Genomic DNA, 20,067 nt, shown 5'->3' on the forward strand with positions numbered 1-20,067 from the left:
TATCCCTTTTGCACAATGCTAACCGCAGCCGGTCCCAGCACCAAACTACTATGGAATTTGCATGACTACCATTGCATTGTGTACCTTGGCTGGCACTAATCTGGTCTCCTTTACCTTGTAAAACTGATCATTCATTGTATATTTATTTGTTATGTTATTGCATTTAATGTGCCTGTAAAGCTGCGGCATGTAGGAATATAATTGTTCTAGTCCCAGTGCGTATGACAACACACACTTGTGTTACAGAATCATAGAGGTCAGGCCTCTGAGATTGTACTCTGGCAGGCTAGTTCCAAGGATCTGGTCTCATCCTTGTTCCTGGAAACGTAATCCTTCCCAAAAATAAAAATAAACTCAAATCCGATATCAGACAATCGAGCCATCCACAGTGTACAGGTACATGCTAACGTGAATAGTGTTTATTGCAAGATAAAGCTAGTAAAGTCTGATCAAGGATAGTCTGAGAGTCACAAATGAGGTAGATAGTAGTTCAGGACTGCTCTCTGGTTGTGGTTAGATGGTTCAGTTGCCTGATATCAGCTGGGATGAAACTGTCCCTGAATCTGGAGGTGGGCATTTTCACACTTCTGTATATCATGCCTGATGGGAGGGGGGAGAACAGGGAGTGACCAGGATGAGACTCGTCCTTGATTATGCTGGTGTCATCAAGAGTGTTTAATTTAGGGCAACACAGTGGCGCAGCGGTAGAGTTGCTGCCTTACAGCGCCAGAGACCCAGGTTTGATCCTGACTACAGGTGCTGTTTGTACGGAGTTTGTACGTTCTCCCAGTGACCGTGTGGGATTTCTGCGGGTGCTCTGGTTTCTTCCCACACTCCTAAAACATCCAGGTTTGTGGATTAATTTTCATTAAGACCATAGTGGGAGACAAGATGTTTGGTCTAATCTTATAATTTTTCTGTATCGTCGAACAATTCTGCGTACAGAAATTCTTTATAACTCCGTTAAGCAACTATCATTCCTCTTCTTTTGCTTCATGGACAGTTTATGAACTGGATTTTGTCATTTAGCCGTTGTCTAAAGGAGGGTGAGTGGCAGGAACAGGTGGAAGGAGTTTGAATTCATGGATACCTTTGGTTTGTTCATTTATCATTTGATTTTGGAAATTTGATTTGTTGTACAAGAACCTTGTATCGGCAGAGTGGGGACAGCGCAGGGGATAGCACAGAGACGCAGTGGTCGAGCTGCTGCCTTACAGTGACAGAGACCTGGTTTGATCCTGACTACCAGTGCTGTCTGTACGGAGTTTGTATGTTTTCCCTGTGCCACTCTGCGTAGGTTTTCTCCAGATGCTCCGGTTCCCTCCCACACTCCAAAGACGTACAGATTCATTGGCTTTGGTAAAATTGTAAACTGTTCCTTGGGTGTAGGATGGTGCTAATTTACAGGGTGATCACTGGTTGGCACTAACTCAGTGAGCTGAAGGGCCTATTTCCGCGCTGTATGTATCAAGTCTACAGCAAAGTCTAACTCCAAACACCCATGGTTGTTCAAATATTTCTCATCAGCGTTCACGGTGTCTAAAGTTTTGGAAGTGAAGCAATCAAACAAAGGATGATAGCTTCTTGGATGTGAATATCAGGCTATAGAGACATGTATGGATATGACCAGTTCCTGATTTTATTTGTGGCCTCTGTATTTCCATTTGCCTTGAAGTAAAAATGACGAGTCAAATCTCAATTGCACTTGTTACTTGTAGAAATCAGAAATGTTTTTGATTTATTTTATTTTTGCATTTCAATCACATTTCCCAACTGAATTAAAACATAAAAGGCACATCCATAAGCAGCAAATCACACATGGTTTACTGAAATGAAACTATGCAAACTAAATTATGACAGACAATAGATTATGTTGTATAAGTGATGGGTATGTCTTCATTTTGTTCCAAAATATTAAAAAAGTATATTAGAAAAATAGCAAAGATCACTTGGCACATCATATAAAATAAACATTCCTTCTGTAAACATTTTCTCGTTCCCATGTGCAGATATACCTTTGGTTTGGTTTAGTTTAGAGATATAGGGCAGAACCAGGCTCTTAGGCCCATCGAGCCTGCGCTGAGCAACAATTACACTGCACGCTAACACTATCCCACACACCAGGGACAATTTACAATTTTACCAAAGCCAATTAACCTACAAACCTGTGCATCTTTGAGAGGAAACCAGAGCTCCTGGAGAGAACCCACACGGCCACAGGGAGAACTCAGTACAGCCAGCACCCGTAGTCAGGATCGAGCCCGGGTCTCTGGTGCTGTGAAGCAGCAATTCTACCACTGTGTGGCCCTGTTGTTGAATGTTATGAAGCACTATATATTTTTTCAAAGTATGTCAGATTTTCAATGAACCTCAATCACAAAATGTTGGAAAGGACTTATTCCCAGATGTGAAAAATAAAGAGTAGATAGAGATTGTGAGAAATAGTTAAAAACTAGTGAAGAACATCCAGACAATAGGAGCAGGAGTCGACCATTTCATTCAATATGATCTTGACAGATCTGCTGTAAATCTCCACCACTTCCGTGCCTGATTCCCCTGGCCTTCAATTCCCTGGCCTTCCATAGAATTATCTACCTCCTTGTTAACTCCCTCCAGCGATCTATATTCCAGAGATTCATTACCCTGGGCAAGAAGAAATTCCCCTGCCCTTCAGGTTTTAGATAACCACCCTTTATCTTCACCGTTCCCTCATTCAATACTGTGCCGCTCTTGTCAGCATCTCAGTATGTTCCCTGTACACTTTTATATATCACAATCTCTATCTATTCCGTGAGTAGCTTTTTCACATATGGGTATAATGCACAAACTAGTTCCACCAAGATGCAGCACGGAACGCCAGTGGAGATCCTTTTTCCCCTGTGGCTATCAAACAGTGCAATTCCTCCCCCTTCTATCGTTGGGTAGACTGACTCCCCCCCCCCCCCCCCCCCCCCCCCCCCCCCATGTACCTTGCCTTTTTTATGACTGATTTTTTTTTATGGCAGACCAATTTCCCTCCTGGGATAAATAAAGATCTATCGTATCGTATTCCATTCCAACATTTTGATATTGGTGTTCATTAAAATCAGACATACTTTGAAAAAAAATACAGTGCTTCATAATATGTACATCTGCCCATGGGAAAGGCAGAAGATGTTTACTGATGGAAAGTTGTACCCCTTTACAATTACACGTCTTTCAATAAGATCACCCCACATTCTTTGAAACTCCAAAGAATGCAGGTCCAACTTCTTCTGCTATTTGTGATAGGATAAACCTGAGGGGTAACCTTTTCACACAAAAGGTGGTGGGTGTATGGAACGGGCTGCCAGAGGAGATAGTTGAAACAGGGACCATCACACCGTTAAAGAAACATTTGGACAGGTACATGGATAGGACAGGTTTGGAGAGTTATGGGCCAAATGTAGGCAAGTGGGACAAGTGCAGACGGGACATGTTGGACAAGTTGAGCTGAAGAGCCTGTTTCTATGCTGTAAGACTATGACTCTATAAACCTCTTATACCTTGGAACTGAAATGGAGATTCCTTTTATCTCAGGGATTAACTTTAAATATTCAGCTACAGAGTCCAGAGTTCTACATTTAATCTCGCTGCCTCTCCTCCTCCAAAACTACAGACTTCATCTCCAGCCATGCCTTTAGTAATCTGCCCTAATATCACCTTGTGGTTTGGTAGCAAATATGCGTTGATTCTCGTGTAAAGAATCTTTGGGGCATACTATAAGCACTAAATAAAGATGTTTTTTTGAGGAATTGTTCAAATAAAAGAAGGTGGGTTTGTGTAATATTTAACTAACAAAGGCAAATATACCAACATAAAAGGCTGCGGCTTTTTGAATTAAAGAATGGAATTAATTGCCACAAAGCTGTCGAGGCCAAGTCGATGGATAATCTTAAACCGGATGTTGACAGATTCTTGATTAGTATGGGTGTCAGGGGTTATGGGGGGGAGGCAGGAGAACGGGGTTGGGAGGGAAAGATGGATCAGCCATGATTGAATGGCAGAGTGGACTTGATGGGCCGAATGGCCTAATTCTGCTCCTAGAATTTATGAAGTTACAAACTTGTGAATATATTTGGACTACGTGCCATGCAGCGTGAGGCACCAGTGATTGAATATTAACAGAAGATTAGGTGAAGCTTGGATACCGACTCTCATGGCAGAAGTCCAAGATGATCTCAGGAACACAATTACTCATCAACTGAATAATGGCGATTGTGCTCTGATCAATCACTTCCTATTTCACATTGTTTTTTTTCTTCTAGAGATGGGGATTGGCACATCGTGTGACTGCACGACTGAAGAAAGAGAGGTTGCTACCCACCTATCCTCTTGTTTGTTTTTTTTAAATTATTGTACCAGGGTACGAAGCTTTTGTTTGCGTGCTATCCAGTCAAAGATGAGACTATACTTTAGTTTAGGGATACAGCACGGAGAAAAGGCCCTTCGGCCCATCGAGTCCGCGCCGACCAGCGATCCCCATACACTAGCACTATCCTATACACTGGCAATCTTCACTGGAGCCAACAGACTTGTACGTCTTTGGAGTGTGGGAGGAAACCGGAGCACCCGGGTAAAACCCCATGGTCACAGGGAGAACGTACAAACTCCGTACCGACAGCACCCGTAGTCAGGATGGAACTGGCAACTCTGGCAGCAACCCTATCACTGCTCTGCCATGACTCCCCATGAATACAAGCCAGCCATCCACAGTGCAAGGATAAAGGGCTCAACCTTCAGTGTAAAGATATAACATTGAAGTCCGATAAAGTTTGATTACAGAAAGTTCAAGGGTCTCCAATGAGGTAGACGGGAGGTCAGGGTTGCACGCTGGCTGATCAGAGCAACATTCAGCTGCCTGATAACTGCTGACAATGGCAGGGTTGTTCATCGAGCCTTACATCAATGAGCAGCTTGAAACTTGCTGTACTTGGTTTTGAAAACACATGGATTTTGAGGATATACATGATCTCAATTTTCAACTATCGCAAGGACAAAAAGACAACAGGAGCGTAATCTTGGTGGGGGGGGGGGGGGGGGGGGGGGGTGGTAATGCAACTGTGAGAAAAGCCAGAGTAGAGATACCTATCAATATCAAGGAAGGCCAGATGTTGGGCTCTGATGGATTTCTCCTGTAGCTACGCATTCTCCAGTGGGGAGGGCAGAAGCACTGCTTTATCCATGTAGAAATGCAGCAGAAAATGAACCGGTGACCGAGCGTAGATAGGAAAACTTGTAATTTCCAGCAGGCAGTGAAATCGCACAGGGAATTATAGACCAGTTAGCATAACAATGGGAGGCAAGATATTGAAAATGTAATTTTACAATTCATGCTGCGTAGTCCCAGTGGGAGACCAGGCAGGAGCTGCGATGCATGGACAACGTGGGAGCATCCTGGAAAAATTGCGTAAACGGCCACATGCAACGGCAGCGGCGCATTTCTGCCGTGACGCACAGCTTGGAAATAAAGCAGTGTGCTTAATGAGGTGCTCACGTTAAGCATGCTTACACAAGTCGCATTATCACGCAAGTCAGGGAGTGCCTGTATTAGATTTTCTATGGAGAGTGGCGGCAGAATTTGAATGGTAGTTCAACCCATCACCCACATGTGGACATCGAACCGACCAACGTACACCTGCCTGAGAACCCATGTGGGTGGCATGGTGGCGCAGCGGTAGAGTTGCTGCCTTGCAGCGCCAGAGACCCGGGTTCGACCCTGACTACTGGTGCTGTCTGTAAGTAGTTTGTACGCCCTCCCCGTGACCTGTGTTGGTTTTCTCCAGGAGCTCTGGTTTCTTCCCACACTCCAAAAATGTACAGGTTTGTAGGTTAATTGGCTTGGCTAAAATTGTAAATTGGCCCTAGTGTGCAGGGTAGTGCCAGTGGGCGGGGTGATCGCTAGTTGGCACTGAACAAGCTGCCGGAGGAGGTAGTTGAGGCAGGTAATATTGTAATGTTTAAGAAACATTTAGACAGGTACAAGTATAGAACAGGTTTAGAGGGATTTGGGCCAAATCCAGGCAGATGGGACTAGTATAGATGGGCCATGTTGGCCGGTGTGGGCAAGTTGGGCCGAAGGGCCTGTTGCTACATGGTATCGCTAATGTCTAAGCAAGGCATAAAACGTGGGTAGTGATAGGGTACACGACATTATACAGAGAGTACGAAGGGTCAAACATACCTAGCTGCTCTTATCAGCTTCAATAACTCCAATCCATAAAAAAACAAGATAGAAAACACCATATATTTGTTATATTGATGCAGGATCACCAATAAAAGCACCTCCCCTCTCACCATTGCATACAGTTTTCAGAAGCACTTAAGCCTGTGGAATAAAGACTAACTTGGCTGAATAGACCAGATCTACAATGTACACCACCAGGTTAACATAGGTTAAAACGGTGGCTATGACTTGGTTATCCCAGTAACAGTGGCCTCGTCGGCAACCACTCGGTCTGGTCGGTTGGCCGTGGCTTTGGCTGAAGCAGAAGATTGGCCAGACGATCGCCGCGGTTATGTACATCAGCACGGCCAGGAGGCTGTAGACTGTCAGAAACCTCTCGAATGGAAACGGCATCCTGGCTATGAGCTGGGCGATGGTTAGAATAATGATCAATAAGGTGACGATAAAGCAGATGCAGTACACAGCCATGCACCACTGCCGACCGGAGTTGGCACGATACGTGTCCTCGACAAGTACAAAGATAATGCAGGCGATGAAAGCTTCCAACACTTTAAGGAGTCCCGGAACAGTCTTTAAAAACCCACTGATCTCACCGGGCCTGGCTCGCGTGAGACCCACCTCGACGGCGTAGGCAATGAAGCACAGGCAGGACATGGCAGTGGCTGCTATTTGATGGTCCTCGATCTCCCGGTTGCCGGTTGGGAGGAAGACGGATGGGTAGATGATGGAGGCGGTCAGGTTGAGCAGCGTGGCCAGCATCGCGAACGACGTGCTGAAGTCCTCCCAGGATATCGGAATGTTGGCGTGAAGCCCCGTCAGCTCCAAGGCCAGAATGAGAAAGGTGACGGCGAAGGAGAAACACCAGGCAAACATGCACCAGCCTCCGTACGAGCCAGAGTAAAGGCCCACGTGGGCAATCAGGCTGAACGCTGTGCAGGACAGCAAGATTTCAAGTAGCCTTACAATCCCTATTGGGGTCGCCAGCAATCTGCAATTCAACTGTAAAGACATCGCGAAGAGCAGCTACAAAGATCTACTGCACCGTACGATTGGTTTTACTCCACTGTTTGCAGCAACTCACCGAGGGACTGTTCACGGCGTCCACGCACAACTTAATATGTGATTTATTTCTCAGCAAACATTCCTACCAATGATTCACGTCTGGCTGCTGCACCTAGATATGAGATTTATTTGTCTCTGAAAGTTAGCAGTGAGCGTCTGCCATGAAGATAGTTGCCTAGGTACCTTGTTTGCTGTTGAGTCAGAGTGTTTCTTTATGAGGATGAACTTTTTGCTCTTTCACATCTAAAAATGGTTATTGATTGGGGCTGCAGAGTGGAGGGGCAAAAGCAGCATGGTTTTGGAGGAGCCAACCTTAACTTCCCCAATGTAGGCTGGGACGTTTTGAGTTTCAGGCTTTAGAGATACAGTGGGGAACGAGGCCCCTCACTCAGCGCACACTGTCCTGCACGCCAGGGACAATTTATCATTTTAACAAAGCCAATTAACCCACAAACCTGTACATCTTTGGAATGTGGGAGGATACTGGAGCACCCGGAGAAACGCCATGTGGTCACAGGGAGAATGTACAAGCGCCCATAGTCAGGATCAACCCCATGTTGGCATGGCACAGGTAGGGCAGCAATTCCACCACTGTGCCACATCCTCACAAACCCTCACAAAATAATTTCAAACAATAAGGAGGCATAGTGGCGGAACGGTAGAGTTGCTGCATTACAACACCAGAGACCCGGGTTCGATCCTGACTAGGGGCTCTGTCTGTATGGGTTTTGTCTGTTCTCCTTGCGACCGCCTGGGATTTCTCCAGGTGCTCCGGTTTCCTCCCATGTTCCAAAGACTTGCAGGTTTGTAGGTTAATTGACTTCTGTAAACTGTCCCCAGTGTACAAGGTGATTCCTGGTCAGCATGAACTCGGTGGGCCAAAGGGTCTGTTCTCTAAGCTCAAAAACAATGGATGTTAAAACAAGAAAATACTTTTGTTTTCTTTAATCCTAATCTTTATGGTGCTTGTAACATGTTTGAAATATCAGCTAAATATTTAACAATACTTCCTGTCAGTGAGAATTAAACTTTAGACTTTAGAGATACAGTGTGGAAACTGAAACTTTGGCCCACCGTGCCGACCTGCGATCACCTCGTACACTAACACTATCCGACGCTCGAGGGTCAATATGCAATTTTACCAAAGCCAATAAACCTACCAACCTGTACGTCTTTGGAGTATGGGAGAAAACCGAAGATCTCGGAGAAAACCCTCGCGGTCATGGGGAGTACGTACAAACTCCGTACAGATGGCACCCATAGTCAGGATCGAACCTGGGTCTCTAGCGCTGTAAGGCAGCAACTCTACCTCTGCACTACTGTTCAGTTCAGTTTGATTTATTGTCACGTGCAAAGCTTCTGTTGTGTGCTAACCGGTCAGCGGAAAGACAATACATGATTACATTCAATCCATTTACAATGCTGCCCATTGTGCCAATTTGTTGAATGTGATTAGGTTATCACCGTTGGGTGGCTGTGACATGCACCTATCATGAATATGCAGGGAATGGAGCGACATGGATTATGTACAGGCAGAAGAGATGAGTTTATTGTGGCATTATTTTTGGCACAGACAATGTGGGCTGAAGGGCCTGTCCTGTGCTGTAATTGCGACTGTAACCCAGTGCGTTAAGTAAACCAGCCTCCCTCCCCCCACACCCCTTTATTGACTCCACCTGTATTTCACGCTGCCTCTGGAAAGCAGCCAACAGAATCACGGACCACTCATAAGCCATGGTTCTCTCCTCTCCCATCGGGCAGAAGATACAAAACCTTGAAAACACGTGCCATTAGTTTCAGGAATAGCTTCTTTTCCGCTGTTATCAGATCTCTCTTATGCCAAGGATAAATTCCCAATCCTCCAATCTACCGTGTTGTTGCTTTTACATTTTTCAAAATCTGCACTTTCTCTGTAACTGTAACACTATATTCTGTGCTCTGTTTAGTTCAGGGATACAGCGCGGAAACAGGCCCTTCGGCCCACTGACTCCCTGCCGACCAGCGATCCCCGCGCATTAGCACTACCCCACACACACACTAGAGACAATTTTACGTTTATACCAAACCAATTAGCCGACAAAGCTGTACATCTTTGGAGTTTGTGAGGAAACCGAAGATCTCGACGAAAACCCACGCGGTCATGGGGAGCACGTACAAACTCCGTACAGACAACACCCGTAGTCGGGATCAAACCCAGGTAACTGGCGCTGTAAGGCAGCAACTCCACCGCTGCGCTGCTCTCTTTTGTACTACCCGGTACTACGAGGGTATGATTTACCAGGGCAGGATAGCGTGCAAAACAAAGCGATTTGCTGTATTTTTGTAAACATCATAATAATAAACTATTAACAGTACCAGTTACTGCACTACTGTGATCCCATTGAACTGTTGCAATGGTACCTGAGAGAAATCCATCCCAGAAAAGAGGAAATTCAGAGCTAGGAGGATGTTAGATTTGAAAGGACAAAATTCTAAATCTAGATTAAAAAAAATTTTTTGATCTACAACAGTAAATAACTGCAAGACCAACAAATTTAAACAATTGTGTTTAAAAAGGAACTGCAGATGCTGGAAAATCGAAGGTACACAAAAATGCTGGAGAAACTCAGCGGGTGCAGCAGCATCTATGGAGCGAAAGAAATAGGCAACATTTTGGGCCGAACCCCTTCTTCAGACTGATGGGGGGTGGGGGATGGGAGGGGGGGAGAAGAAAGGAAAAAGGAGGAGGAGGAGGAGCCCGAGGGCTGAGGGAGAGATAGGAAGGAGAGGAAACGGCAAGGACTAACAAAATTGGGAGAATTCAATGTTCATGCCCCCAGGATGCAGACTCCCCAGAATATGAGGTGCTGTTCCTCCAATTTCTGGTGTTGCTCGTTCTGGCCATGGAGGAGACCCAGGACAGAGAGGTCCGATACGGAATGGGAGGGGGAGTTGAAGTGCTGAACCACCGGGAGGTCAGGTTGGTTAATGCGGACCGAACGGAGGTGTTCGCTTGGTCTCACCGATGTAGATCAGCTGACATCTGCTATCTCGTTCACAGCAAAGAAAAGTCAATCATGAATTCTTTGGGGTCTTATCTCTTATTGCTTTATTTAAATTATAGATTTGATTTGGAAAATTGTTCCATGTCCTAAAACTTTTAATTTACTGCTATGATCCCCTTTAAATTTCCTACCTCTCACCTGAAAACTATGTCTGAAGTCTGGAGACTTCAGACCCGTTTGAAGAAGGGCCCCCAACCCGAAACGTCCCCATCCTTTATCTCCAGAGATGCTGCCTGAACCGTTGAGTACTCGAGCATTTTGTGTCTATCTTTGGTATATACCAGTATCGGCAGTGTTTTTCTGCACAAAACTATGCTGTCTTGATCTTGAGACTTGGAGATGAGCTTGTATAAAAATCTTGTGAAAACACAGACCAAGTGGGAAATATTGCGACCTTGACTAATATTGCCTTTGATTGAACGGAGTCTATTCTGAGCATCAACCAAAGATAGACACAAAATGCTGGAGTAACTCAGCGGGACAGGCAGCATCTCTGGAGAGAAAGAATGGGTGACCTTTTGGATCGAGACCCTTCTTCAGACTGGTTAGGGATAAGGACAAACGAGAGATATAGACGGTGATGTGGAAAGATAAAGAACAATGAATAAAAGATATGCAAAAAAGTAACGAATATAAAGGAAACAGGCCATTGTTAGCTGTTTGTTGGGTGAAAACGAGAAGCTAGTGTGACTTGGGTAGGGGAGGGATAGAGAGAGAGAGGGAATGCCGGGGCTATCTGAAGTAAGAGAAATCAATATTCATACCACTGGGGTGTAAGCTGCCCAATCGAAATATGAGATGCTGCTCCTCCAATTTGCATTTACCCTCACTCTGACAAGAGGACACGGAGGCCAGTAAGGTGTGGGAATGGGAAGGAGAATTAAAGCATTTAGCAACCGGGAACATCGACCAGTTGACTTCCTTCGACTGTTTTGCTGTTGCTAATCTTTCCACTAGATGGCAGTCTGCACCAAGTAACATCAGCTGCCTGGACCTAACCTCCTTTCTGTGGAAAGATAGACACAAAATCCTGGAGTAACTCAGCGGGACAGGCAGCATCTCTGGAGAGAAGGAATGGGTGACATTTCAGGTCTGAAGAAGGGTCTCGAACCTAAACGTCACCCACTCCTTCTATCCAAAGATGCTGCCTGTCCCGCTGAGTTACTCCAGTATTTGGTGTCTATCTTCAGTGTAAACCTATTCCTCTCTGTGAAAACTTGGCAGTTAGCTGAATTAAATTCAATGCCACTTTAATGTCACATATATCTAGGTACTAAGGTTGCCGACTTTCTCACTCCCAAATAAGGGACAAAAGGGACGGAAATTCGTTGACCGACTCGGCCGTGGCTGGGTGAATGATGAGTTGGCCCAGGTGCTGGACGCACGCAAAGCCCAGCCGACGGGCCAGCTCAGGAGTTTTGACCCGGGCGCTGGACTTTGCGGGTGACGTCACGCGCAAAGTCCGGCACCCCATCCAACTCATGAACTGATGATCGGCCATGAGAAGGAGGGGTGATGGTGTCGGTGTTAAGTGAAAGTCTAAAGGTCGGATAGTTGGCCGGGCAGCCGACCGACGGGGCCACGGGCGAGGCGCTGCTGCTGCACTCCATGGGCTTCACTACGTCGGGACGGGTGAGGCGGGGCCGGTCGCGGCACTCCGACCCGACAGTTCCCTTGACCCAAGTAGTAGCAGTCAAATACGGGACAGGGGTGGTCCCATATGGGACAAACCAATTTAGCCCCATATACGGGATGTCCTGGCTAATACGGGACAGTTGGGAACCCTACTAGGTACAGTGAAATTGTTTGTTTTTGCATGTAACCTGGTATAATCTACAGCTGACCAGCATTGCTTCCAAGATGGCGCCCAACGCAGGCGACAATTTGCGTGCTGGCCACAGAAGCACATCTACAAACCCACATTACAATCGCTCCACACTCTTAAATCTGTCGATACACTGTAAATGGATTGATTGTCAGCTTTTCACTGTACCGCTGTACACGTGACAATAAACTAAACTCAACCTCACCTAGGCAGTACATAAAGAGTCGCCATGTTTCTGGCAATGACAAAGTGACAAAAAGTTAATCAAACAGTCTTATCTTCTCACATCGGTGAACCAGGCCTGCCATTGCATGTGGCAGCAGGGGGACCCCCACCCCACCCGCCGGTTCCCCCTATGCTCCCGGCGCCCCCTGCTGGGCCCCTCATTCATTGCCGCCTCTCACCGCATGCGATCCATTTTGCTACAACTTCTTGTCACCGAGCTTAATGCAAGTCACAAAACAGGGGCGCAAGACTCTCTCCAACCCTATACTGAAGTCCTTTGGCATGGTGTCCACTAATATAGTAAACCAGGAGGGGCATTCTCGTGGAGGAAGGAACAGCAGATGCTGGTTTATACCGAAGATATACACAAAATGCTGGAGTAACTCAGTGGGTCAACCAGCATCTCTGGAGAAAAGGAATCGGTGTGACGTTACGGGTGACAACCCTTCTTAAGACCGAATGTAGAGGTGGGGTGAGGGGGGAACAGACTGAAGGTGAGAAACGCCCAGAACACATCAGGGCCAGCAACAGATGAGCTGAGGAAAGGTGGAGCCCAAAATGGCTGTCATTTTCTCGCCTCTAAAGTATTTCCCACACTGCCCCTCCCCCCCCCCCCCCCCCCCCCCCCGACTTTCAGTCTGAAGAAGGGTTCCGATCCGAAACGTCACTTATCCTTTTTCTCCAGAGATGCTGCCTGACCCGCTGAGTGTCTAACATGGGAGATTTCTCAACCGTTTATAATCTCCACTAGGGGGAGCAACATTCTTAACTCTGGTAGTCTGTTTATGAAGCTAGGCTCTTGGATAGGCATATGGATATCCAGGGAATGGAGGGATATGGATTATGTGCAGGCAGATAAGAGTTGACCTTGCACCATTTTCAGTTCATACATTGTGGGCCGAAGGGCCTGTTCTTGTGATGCACCGTTCCATGTTCAATAGATCAATTCCACCTCTCAGTTTAGTTTGGAAATATAGCATGTGAACAGGCCCTTCGGCCCACTGAGTCCATGCCGACCATCGATAACTCGGTCACACTAGTTCCATGTTTAGCCCACTTTCACTACACACTCGGGGCAATTTGCAGAGGGCAATCAACCTATAAACCTGCGTGTCTTTGGGATGTGGAAGGAAACCAGTGCACCTGGTGGAAACCCTCCTGGTCCCAGGGAGAACGTGCAAACTCTGCACAAACAGGTCAGGATCGAACCCAGGTCTCCGGTGCTGTGTGGCTGCAGCTCCACCTGCTGCTGCCCCTAAATGGTAATTCAGACAATTATTAGTTCTTTTAAGTGGCCCTTCAAAATGTAAAGGCTGAAAGTTGCTAGGTTGTGGGTAAGAATAGTCAGTGAGCTATAATTGGGAAGCTTTCTAAAAAAAGTCAACACAAGCTTAATGAGCTAAATGTACATCTCTTGCGCTGCATATTTTTACATAAGAAATAAGAGCTAGAGTAGAACGTATTTCTAATATGTCTTCTTCACCATACAGCAAGATCAGTGGAACATTGATATTGTCTGCTTTCCTGCCTCATTCACATGTGCGTAGAAGCCCTTAGCACCTAAATAACTATTCATCCCTGATCTGAATGTGGTCAATGACTGAGGTCTGTAGGCTAGAGAACACACCCCTCATCTCAGCCCTTCATGGCTGATTCCCTATCCTGAGATCGCTCATAATTGTGGACGTTCCACTCAGTGGGGGATGGTGCAGCATGGTGGCGCAGCGGTAGAGTTGCTGCCTTACAGCGCCAGAGACCCGGGTTCCATCCTGACTGCGGGTGCTGTCTGTGTGGAGTTTGCACCCTGTCACTGCATGGGCAGTGGCGGACTGGCCAGGGTGTCAGCTTGCCTGATGGCAAGTGGGCCCCTGATGAAGTGGGCCCCCTATATCAAGTGGCCCCCTGATGAAGTGGGCCCCCTTTGTCTCCTGGCAACCAATATTTTTAGACCCAGTCCGCCACTGTGCATGGGTTTTCACTGGGTGCTCTGGTTTCCTCCCACATTGTAAATTGTCCCCAGTGTGCAGGATAGTGCTAGTGTGCAGAGTGATCGCTGGTCGGTGTGGGCTGAAGGGCCTGTTTCTGCGTTGTATCTCTAAAGTCTAAAGTAAAGTAAAGCTTCTCAGATGCTGTCAACCCGTCTAAGAATTATATATGGTACACAAAATTGCTGGGGAAACTCAGCGGGTGCAGCAGCATCTATGGAGCGAAGGAAATAGGCGACGTTTCGGGCCGAAACCCTTCTTCAGACTGATGGGGGGTGGGGAAAAGAAAGAAGGAAAAGGGGAGGAGGAGGAGGAGCCCGAGGGCGGGCGGATGGGAGGGTGGGAGGAGACAGCTAGAGGGTTAAGGAAGGGGAGGAGACAGCAAGGGCTAGCCAAATTGGGAGAATTCAATGTTAATGCCATAAGGACGCAAGGTCCCCAGACGGAATATGAGGTGCTGTTCCTCCAATTTCCGCTGTTGCTCACTCTGGCAATGGAGGAGACCCAGGACAGAGAGGTCGGATTGGGAATGGGAGGGGGAGTTGAAGTGCTGAGCCACCGGGAGGTCAGGTAGGTTATTGCGGACTGAGCGGAGGTGTTCGGCGAAACGATCGCCCAACCTACGCTTGGTCTCACCGATGTAAATCAGCTGACATCTAGAGCAGCGGATGCAGTAGATGAGGTTGGAGGAGATACAGGTGAACCTTTGTCGCACCTGGAACGACTGCTTGGGACCTTGAATGGAGTCGAGGGGGGAGGTGAAGGGACAGGTGTTGCATTTCTTGCGGTTGCAACGGAAAGTGCCCGGGGAGGGGGTGGTGCGGGAGGGAAGGGAAGAATTGACGAGGGAGTTGCGGAGGGAGCGGTCTTTGCGGAAGGCAGACATGGGGGGAGATGGGAAGATGTGGCGAGTGGTGGGGTCACGTTGGAGGTGGCGGAAATGGCGGAGGATTATGTGTTGTAAGAATTATATATGTTTTATTTAAAATCTCTCTCATTCTTCTAAACTCCAGTAAATATAATATAAACAACTCCAGTAAATGTAAATATAACATCCCAGAGTTCAATGACGTTGCATTGTTTTTAGGATAAATATATCCTCCTTTATGTATTGAGACTAAAATTGCAAGAGTGTCAGAGGTTATGGGGAGAAGGCAGGAGAATGGGGTTAGGAGAGATAGATCAGCCATGATAAAATGGTGAAGTAGATGGGCCGAATGGTCTAATTTTACTCCTATCACTTATGATCTTGCAAAGCTATATTCTCTTCACCAAGGTCATTTATAATTGTAAACAAGACACCTTTAGGCTTTTAGCCTTTAACAAAAATAGGCTAATTTACCAGTTCCCTTCCTAGCTAGTCTGTTGTGCCACCATGCCATTTCTGTGTTATATGTAGAAGGGCCTCAGTTTCTCGGTGAGCCGAAGGGCCTGTTTCCATGCTCTTCTGTTCATCTCTAAAGTAAACTGAACTAAACTAAACTAAACATATCGTCGGTTGATGAATCAAAATCAATGGGTCTCGACCCGGAATGTCACCTATTCCTTTTCTCCAGAGATGCTGTCTGACCCGCTGAGTTACTCCAGCTTTTTGTGTACCTTCTGTTCCCATGCGTTTGTTTCTGCGTAGATTGAAGTTGCATTTCTTTCATTGCACTGGTGACCACAAATTATAAGTTAAACAGGCTTGAAATTACTTAGAAATGTCATGAAAATGTAAAAGTTGCTATATACATGCAAGCCTACTTTGAGATACAGAAAGCCTCATCATAGAATACCTGTGTTCATTTCTATTCAAGATTGCAAGGATAATGTTAGGTTCCTCCAGACACAAATTTGCAAGCTATTGGACATGACATTTCACTGAATTTAGTTTAGTTTAGTTTAGTTTATAGATACAGCATGGAAACGTGTCCTTCGGCCGACTGAGTCTATGCCGACCAGGGATCAGCCGTTCACACTTGTGTGCTGCTATCCCACTTTCCCACCCATTCCCTACACGTTAGGGGCAATTTACAGAGGCCAATTAACACTCAAACCCGCACGTCTTTGGGATGTGGGAGGAAACCGGAGCACCCAGTGAATATCCACGTAGGTTATGCAAGGGAGAACATGCAAACTCCGCATAGACAGCATCCAAAGTCAGGATCAAGCCTGGGTCTCTGGCGCTGTGAGGCACCACCCATTGTCTATCTATTTCTTCATGCATCACAATGATGCACAACTTGGTAAAAATATTTAGACAGATTATCTCCATTGCTTTGAAAGTTTAGTCTTTTCCCAATGGGAAACCGACTGCCAGATACAATGCAGATCAATTGAAGAATATGCATGTCTTAAATCAGAGCAATTAAATGCCCTACTGCTTAGCTTGCCACTAATGTTATGATTGATTACTCTCATTAGTAGGCTCTAAAAAGAAAAGACTCTGCAACTTAAAAGTTCAGTTTAGTTTATAGATACAGCATGAAAACAGGCTCTTCGGCCTACCGAGCCCATTACACACTAGAGGCAATATACTGAGTTACGATTAACTTACAAGCCCTCAGGTCTTTGGAATGAGGGAGGAAACCGGAGCACCTGGAGGAAACATGTGCAGTCATCGGGAGAGCGTGTAAACTCCACACAGACAGCAGCTGATGTCAGGATCAAACCCAGATGACTAGCGCTGTGAGGCAGCAGCTCTACCACTGCGCCACTGTGCGACAATGTTGAAATACAGGAAATTAGTTTCATAATCATTGAATATTCAGCGGTGCTTTTCTGACAGAAACCTTTCCACAGTTTGTCCAGCTGTAGAATTGAACTGCATACAAGCTTTTGTTACACGAGATGAAATCTGAGCTACCACTGTGGAATGAAATAATGAATCCACTTAATTCATTTAATGCTAATTTTAAGTAATGTAAGTCTTCTATTTGTAACGCATCATAACTTGAATACCTTCAACATATTGCTCATGAGATCACCACGTCAAGAATGAAATATTGAACCTATTTTTCTCCATTTAATATAAATAATGCAATCAATAACTATGGAAAAGGAAGATGTTGTTCCCAGGCAGAAATGACTTGTAAAATTCATCAATCATTGGGATATTGGGCTGTTAGAATGGACCAACACATGGAAAAGTAAGTTTAGGAGAGAGAAGGGTATAATTTGATACTTCTCTGGCCACTTTCCATTAAGATAAATCTAGATTTTATTTTAGACATAGATTTAGTTTTATTGTTGTCACATGTGCCGAAGTTCAGTGAAAAGATCATAAAGTGTAGGAGCAAAATTAGACCGTTCGGCTCATTGAGTCTGCTCCGCCATTTGATCATGTCTGATCTATTAGCCCTCTCTACCCCATTCTCCTGCCTTCTCTCCGTAACCTTTGACACCCTCACAAATCAAGAGTCTATCAATCTCCGCTTTACAAATACCCAATGAAGGCCGCATAGTGACGTAGTGGTAGTGTTGCTGCTTTACAGCACTAGAGACCTGGGTTTGATCCTGACTACGGTGCTGTCTTTATGGTGTCTGTATGTCTGTGACCACGTGGGTTTCCTCCTGGTGCTCCGGTTTCCTCCCACATTCCAAAGGCATACAGGTTTGTAGGTTGTTCAAAAGGGAACTGCAGATGCTGGAATATCGAAGGTACACAAAATTGCTGGGGAAACTCAGCGGGTGCAGCAGCATCTATGGAGCGAAGGAAATAGGCGACGTTTCGGGCCTGAAGAAGGGTTTCGGCCCGAAACGTCGCTTATTTCCTTCGCTCCATAGATGCTGCTGCACCCGCTGAGTTTCCCCAGCAATTTTGTGTACCTTTCAGGTTTGTAGGTTATTGGCTTAGGTAAGTTGTAAAAATGTCCATAGTGTAGCGGCAGGTTTTCATATCTTTCAGGTAATTAGCACCCTAGCCGCTATTTGGATGAGAATGGTGGAAGGGGGTGTCTTCTAAACGAATGCAAGCTCACTCACAGAGACCTTCAGAGCTTCTTCTCAGATATGACTTCAAAACACAGTCTTTTGATGAATAAATGCTTTATTGTTGATAGAAAACAACTCGTCACTACATTCTTCCGACTCGTTACTACAATCTTCTTCGAACTCCAGCTTATTACTTTAGACATTGGTAAACTCCTCTGGCAAGATCCGCATGATCCCACATGGTAGGTGGTTAACCTTCCCCATTGGCTCTCCAAACTAATCTAAAAGCTAAACTTCTGCACAAGCATCTAAGCTCCAAAGGCCCAAAAACACGTCATAAATCCCACCCACAATATAACGGGCAGTCTAAAATTTAAAGGCACATGCCATCCTCAATGACATGCAAAACAGGCCAAATGGCCACTACACATAGTGTGTAGGATAGTGTATGGGGTGATCACTAGTTGGTGTGGAGGGCCTGGAGGACCTGTATCCGCACAGTATCTCTAAAGTCTAAAGACTTGGCCTCCACCAATATCCTGTGGCAATGATTTCCACAGATTCACCACCCTCTGGCTAAAGAAGTTCCTCGTCATCTCCATTCTAAAGGTAATTTGAGTTCCAGCTGTTGAAAACTAGTTTAAGCTTTCTTTGAACAATGAGACTCCATGCAGGGATAACAATAGTGACTGTCCACTGGAGAGTTATTTGGAGGTATCTGTTCTGCCTACGAGCATCTGGATAACATGCCTGAACAAACAAGGTGCAGAGGAACTAATGAAACCATCTTGTCAAAAATAAAGTATCTTTCATAATCATTGAAGATCATTTTTCCAATTCTCTCATCCTACACCTCCGCCTTTGTCCCAGCTTTCATCATTTCCTTTCTATTGTTCCTACACTCAAACTACTGACGTCTAGTGCACTAATCATCCTGGTCTTGATTTGATTTTGCCTCTCTGTTTTCAGAGTCACAGAGTCATACAGCGTGGAAACAGGCCCTTCGGCCCAGCTTGCCCATGTCAACCAAGATGCCCATCCACGCTAGTCCCACCTGCCCGCATTTAACCCATGTCTCTTAAAACCATTCCTATCCAATGTACCTGCACAAATGTCTTTGCAAATGTATTACTAGCTACCTCAACTATCTCCTCTGACATCTCATTAACTATACCCACCTTCAACTGCTATATGCAGGGAGGCAGAGGGTGAAGGTGAAAGGTTGCTATTCAGACTGGAGGACTGTGACCAGTGGTGTTCTGCAGGGATCGGTGCTGGGCCCAATGCTGTGGTTGTAGTTTATATCAACTGGGTAGTGTTAAAAGTATAAGTGCATGGTTCCTTGAATGTCGAGTTGCAGGTAGACAGGGTGGTCAAAAAGGCTTTTGGCATTTTGGCCTTCATCAGACAGAGTATTGAGTATTGAAGTTGGGAGGTCATGTTGCAGTTGTACAAGATGTTGGTGAGGCAGCATTTAGAATATTGTGTTCAGTTCTGGGCACCATGCTATAGGAAAGATATTGTCAAGCTTGAAAGGGTTCAGAAACGATTTACGAGGATGCTGCCAGGACAAGAAGGTGTGAGCTATAGGGAGAGGTTGAGTAGGCTGGGTCTCTATTCCTTGGAGCGCAGGAGGATGAGAGAGAATCTTATAGAGGTGTACAAAATCATGTGAGGAATAGATTGGGTAGATGCACAGAGTCTCTTGCCCAGAATAGGGGAATCGAGGACCAGAGGACATAGGTACAAGGTGAAGGGGAAAAGGTTTAATAGGAATCCGAGGGGTATCTTTTTCACACAAAGGGT

The 20,067-nt window shown here is 45.8% G+C and overlaps 1 protein-coding gene across 1 annotated transcript; it reads right to left on the reverse strand.

Annotated features, from left to right (window-relative positions):
* Nucleotides 1–6,018: 6,018 nt before the first annotated feature.
* On the reverse strand, nucleotides 6,019–7,295 carry LOC116985619 (myeloid-associated differentiation marker homolog). Its single transcript, XM_033040468.1, has one exon. It carries the CDS (start codon nucleotides 7,214–7,216, stop codon nucleotides 6,341–6,343), a length of 876 nt encoding a protein of 291 aa, XP_032896359.1. The 5' UTR covers nucleotides 7,217–7,295; the 3' UTR covers nucleotides 6,019–6,340.
* Between the last annotated feature and the right edge of the window lie 12,772 nt (nucleotides 7,296–20,067).

This window comes from Amblyraja radiata, chromosome 22 (genome assembly GCF_010909765.2).
Source record: "Amblyraja radiata isolate CabotCenter1 chromosome 22, sAmbRad1.1.pri, whole genome shotgun sequence".
Classification (NCBI taxonomy): Eukaryota; Metazoa; Chordata; class Chondrichthyes; order Rajiformes; family Rajidae; genus Amblyraja; species Amblyraja radiata.

Bases quoted from the DNA above. Each gene is read 5' to 3' on its own strand.
- LOC116985619 (XM_033040468.1), bottom strand. From the start codon at position 7,216: ATGTCTTTACAGTTGAATTGCAGATTGCTGGCGACCCCAATAGGGATT.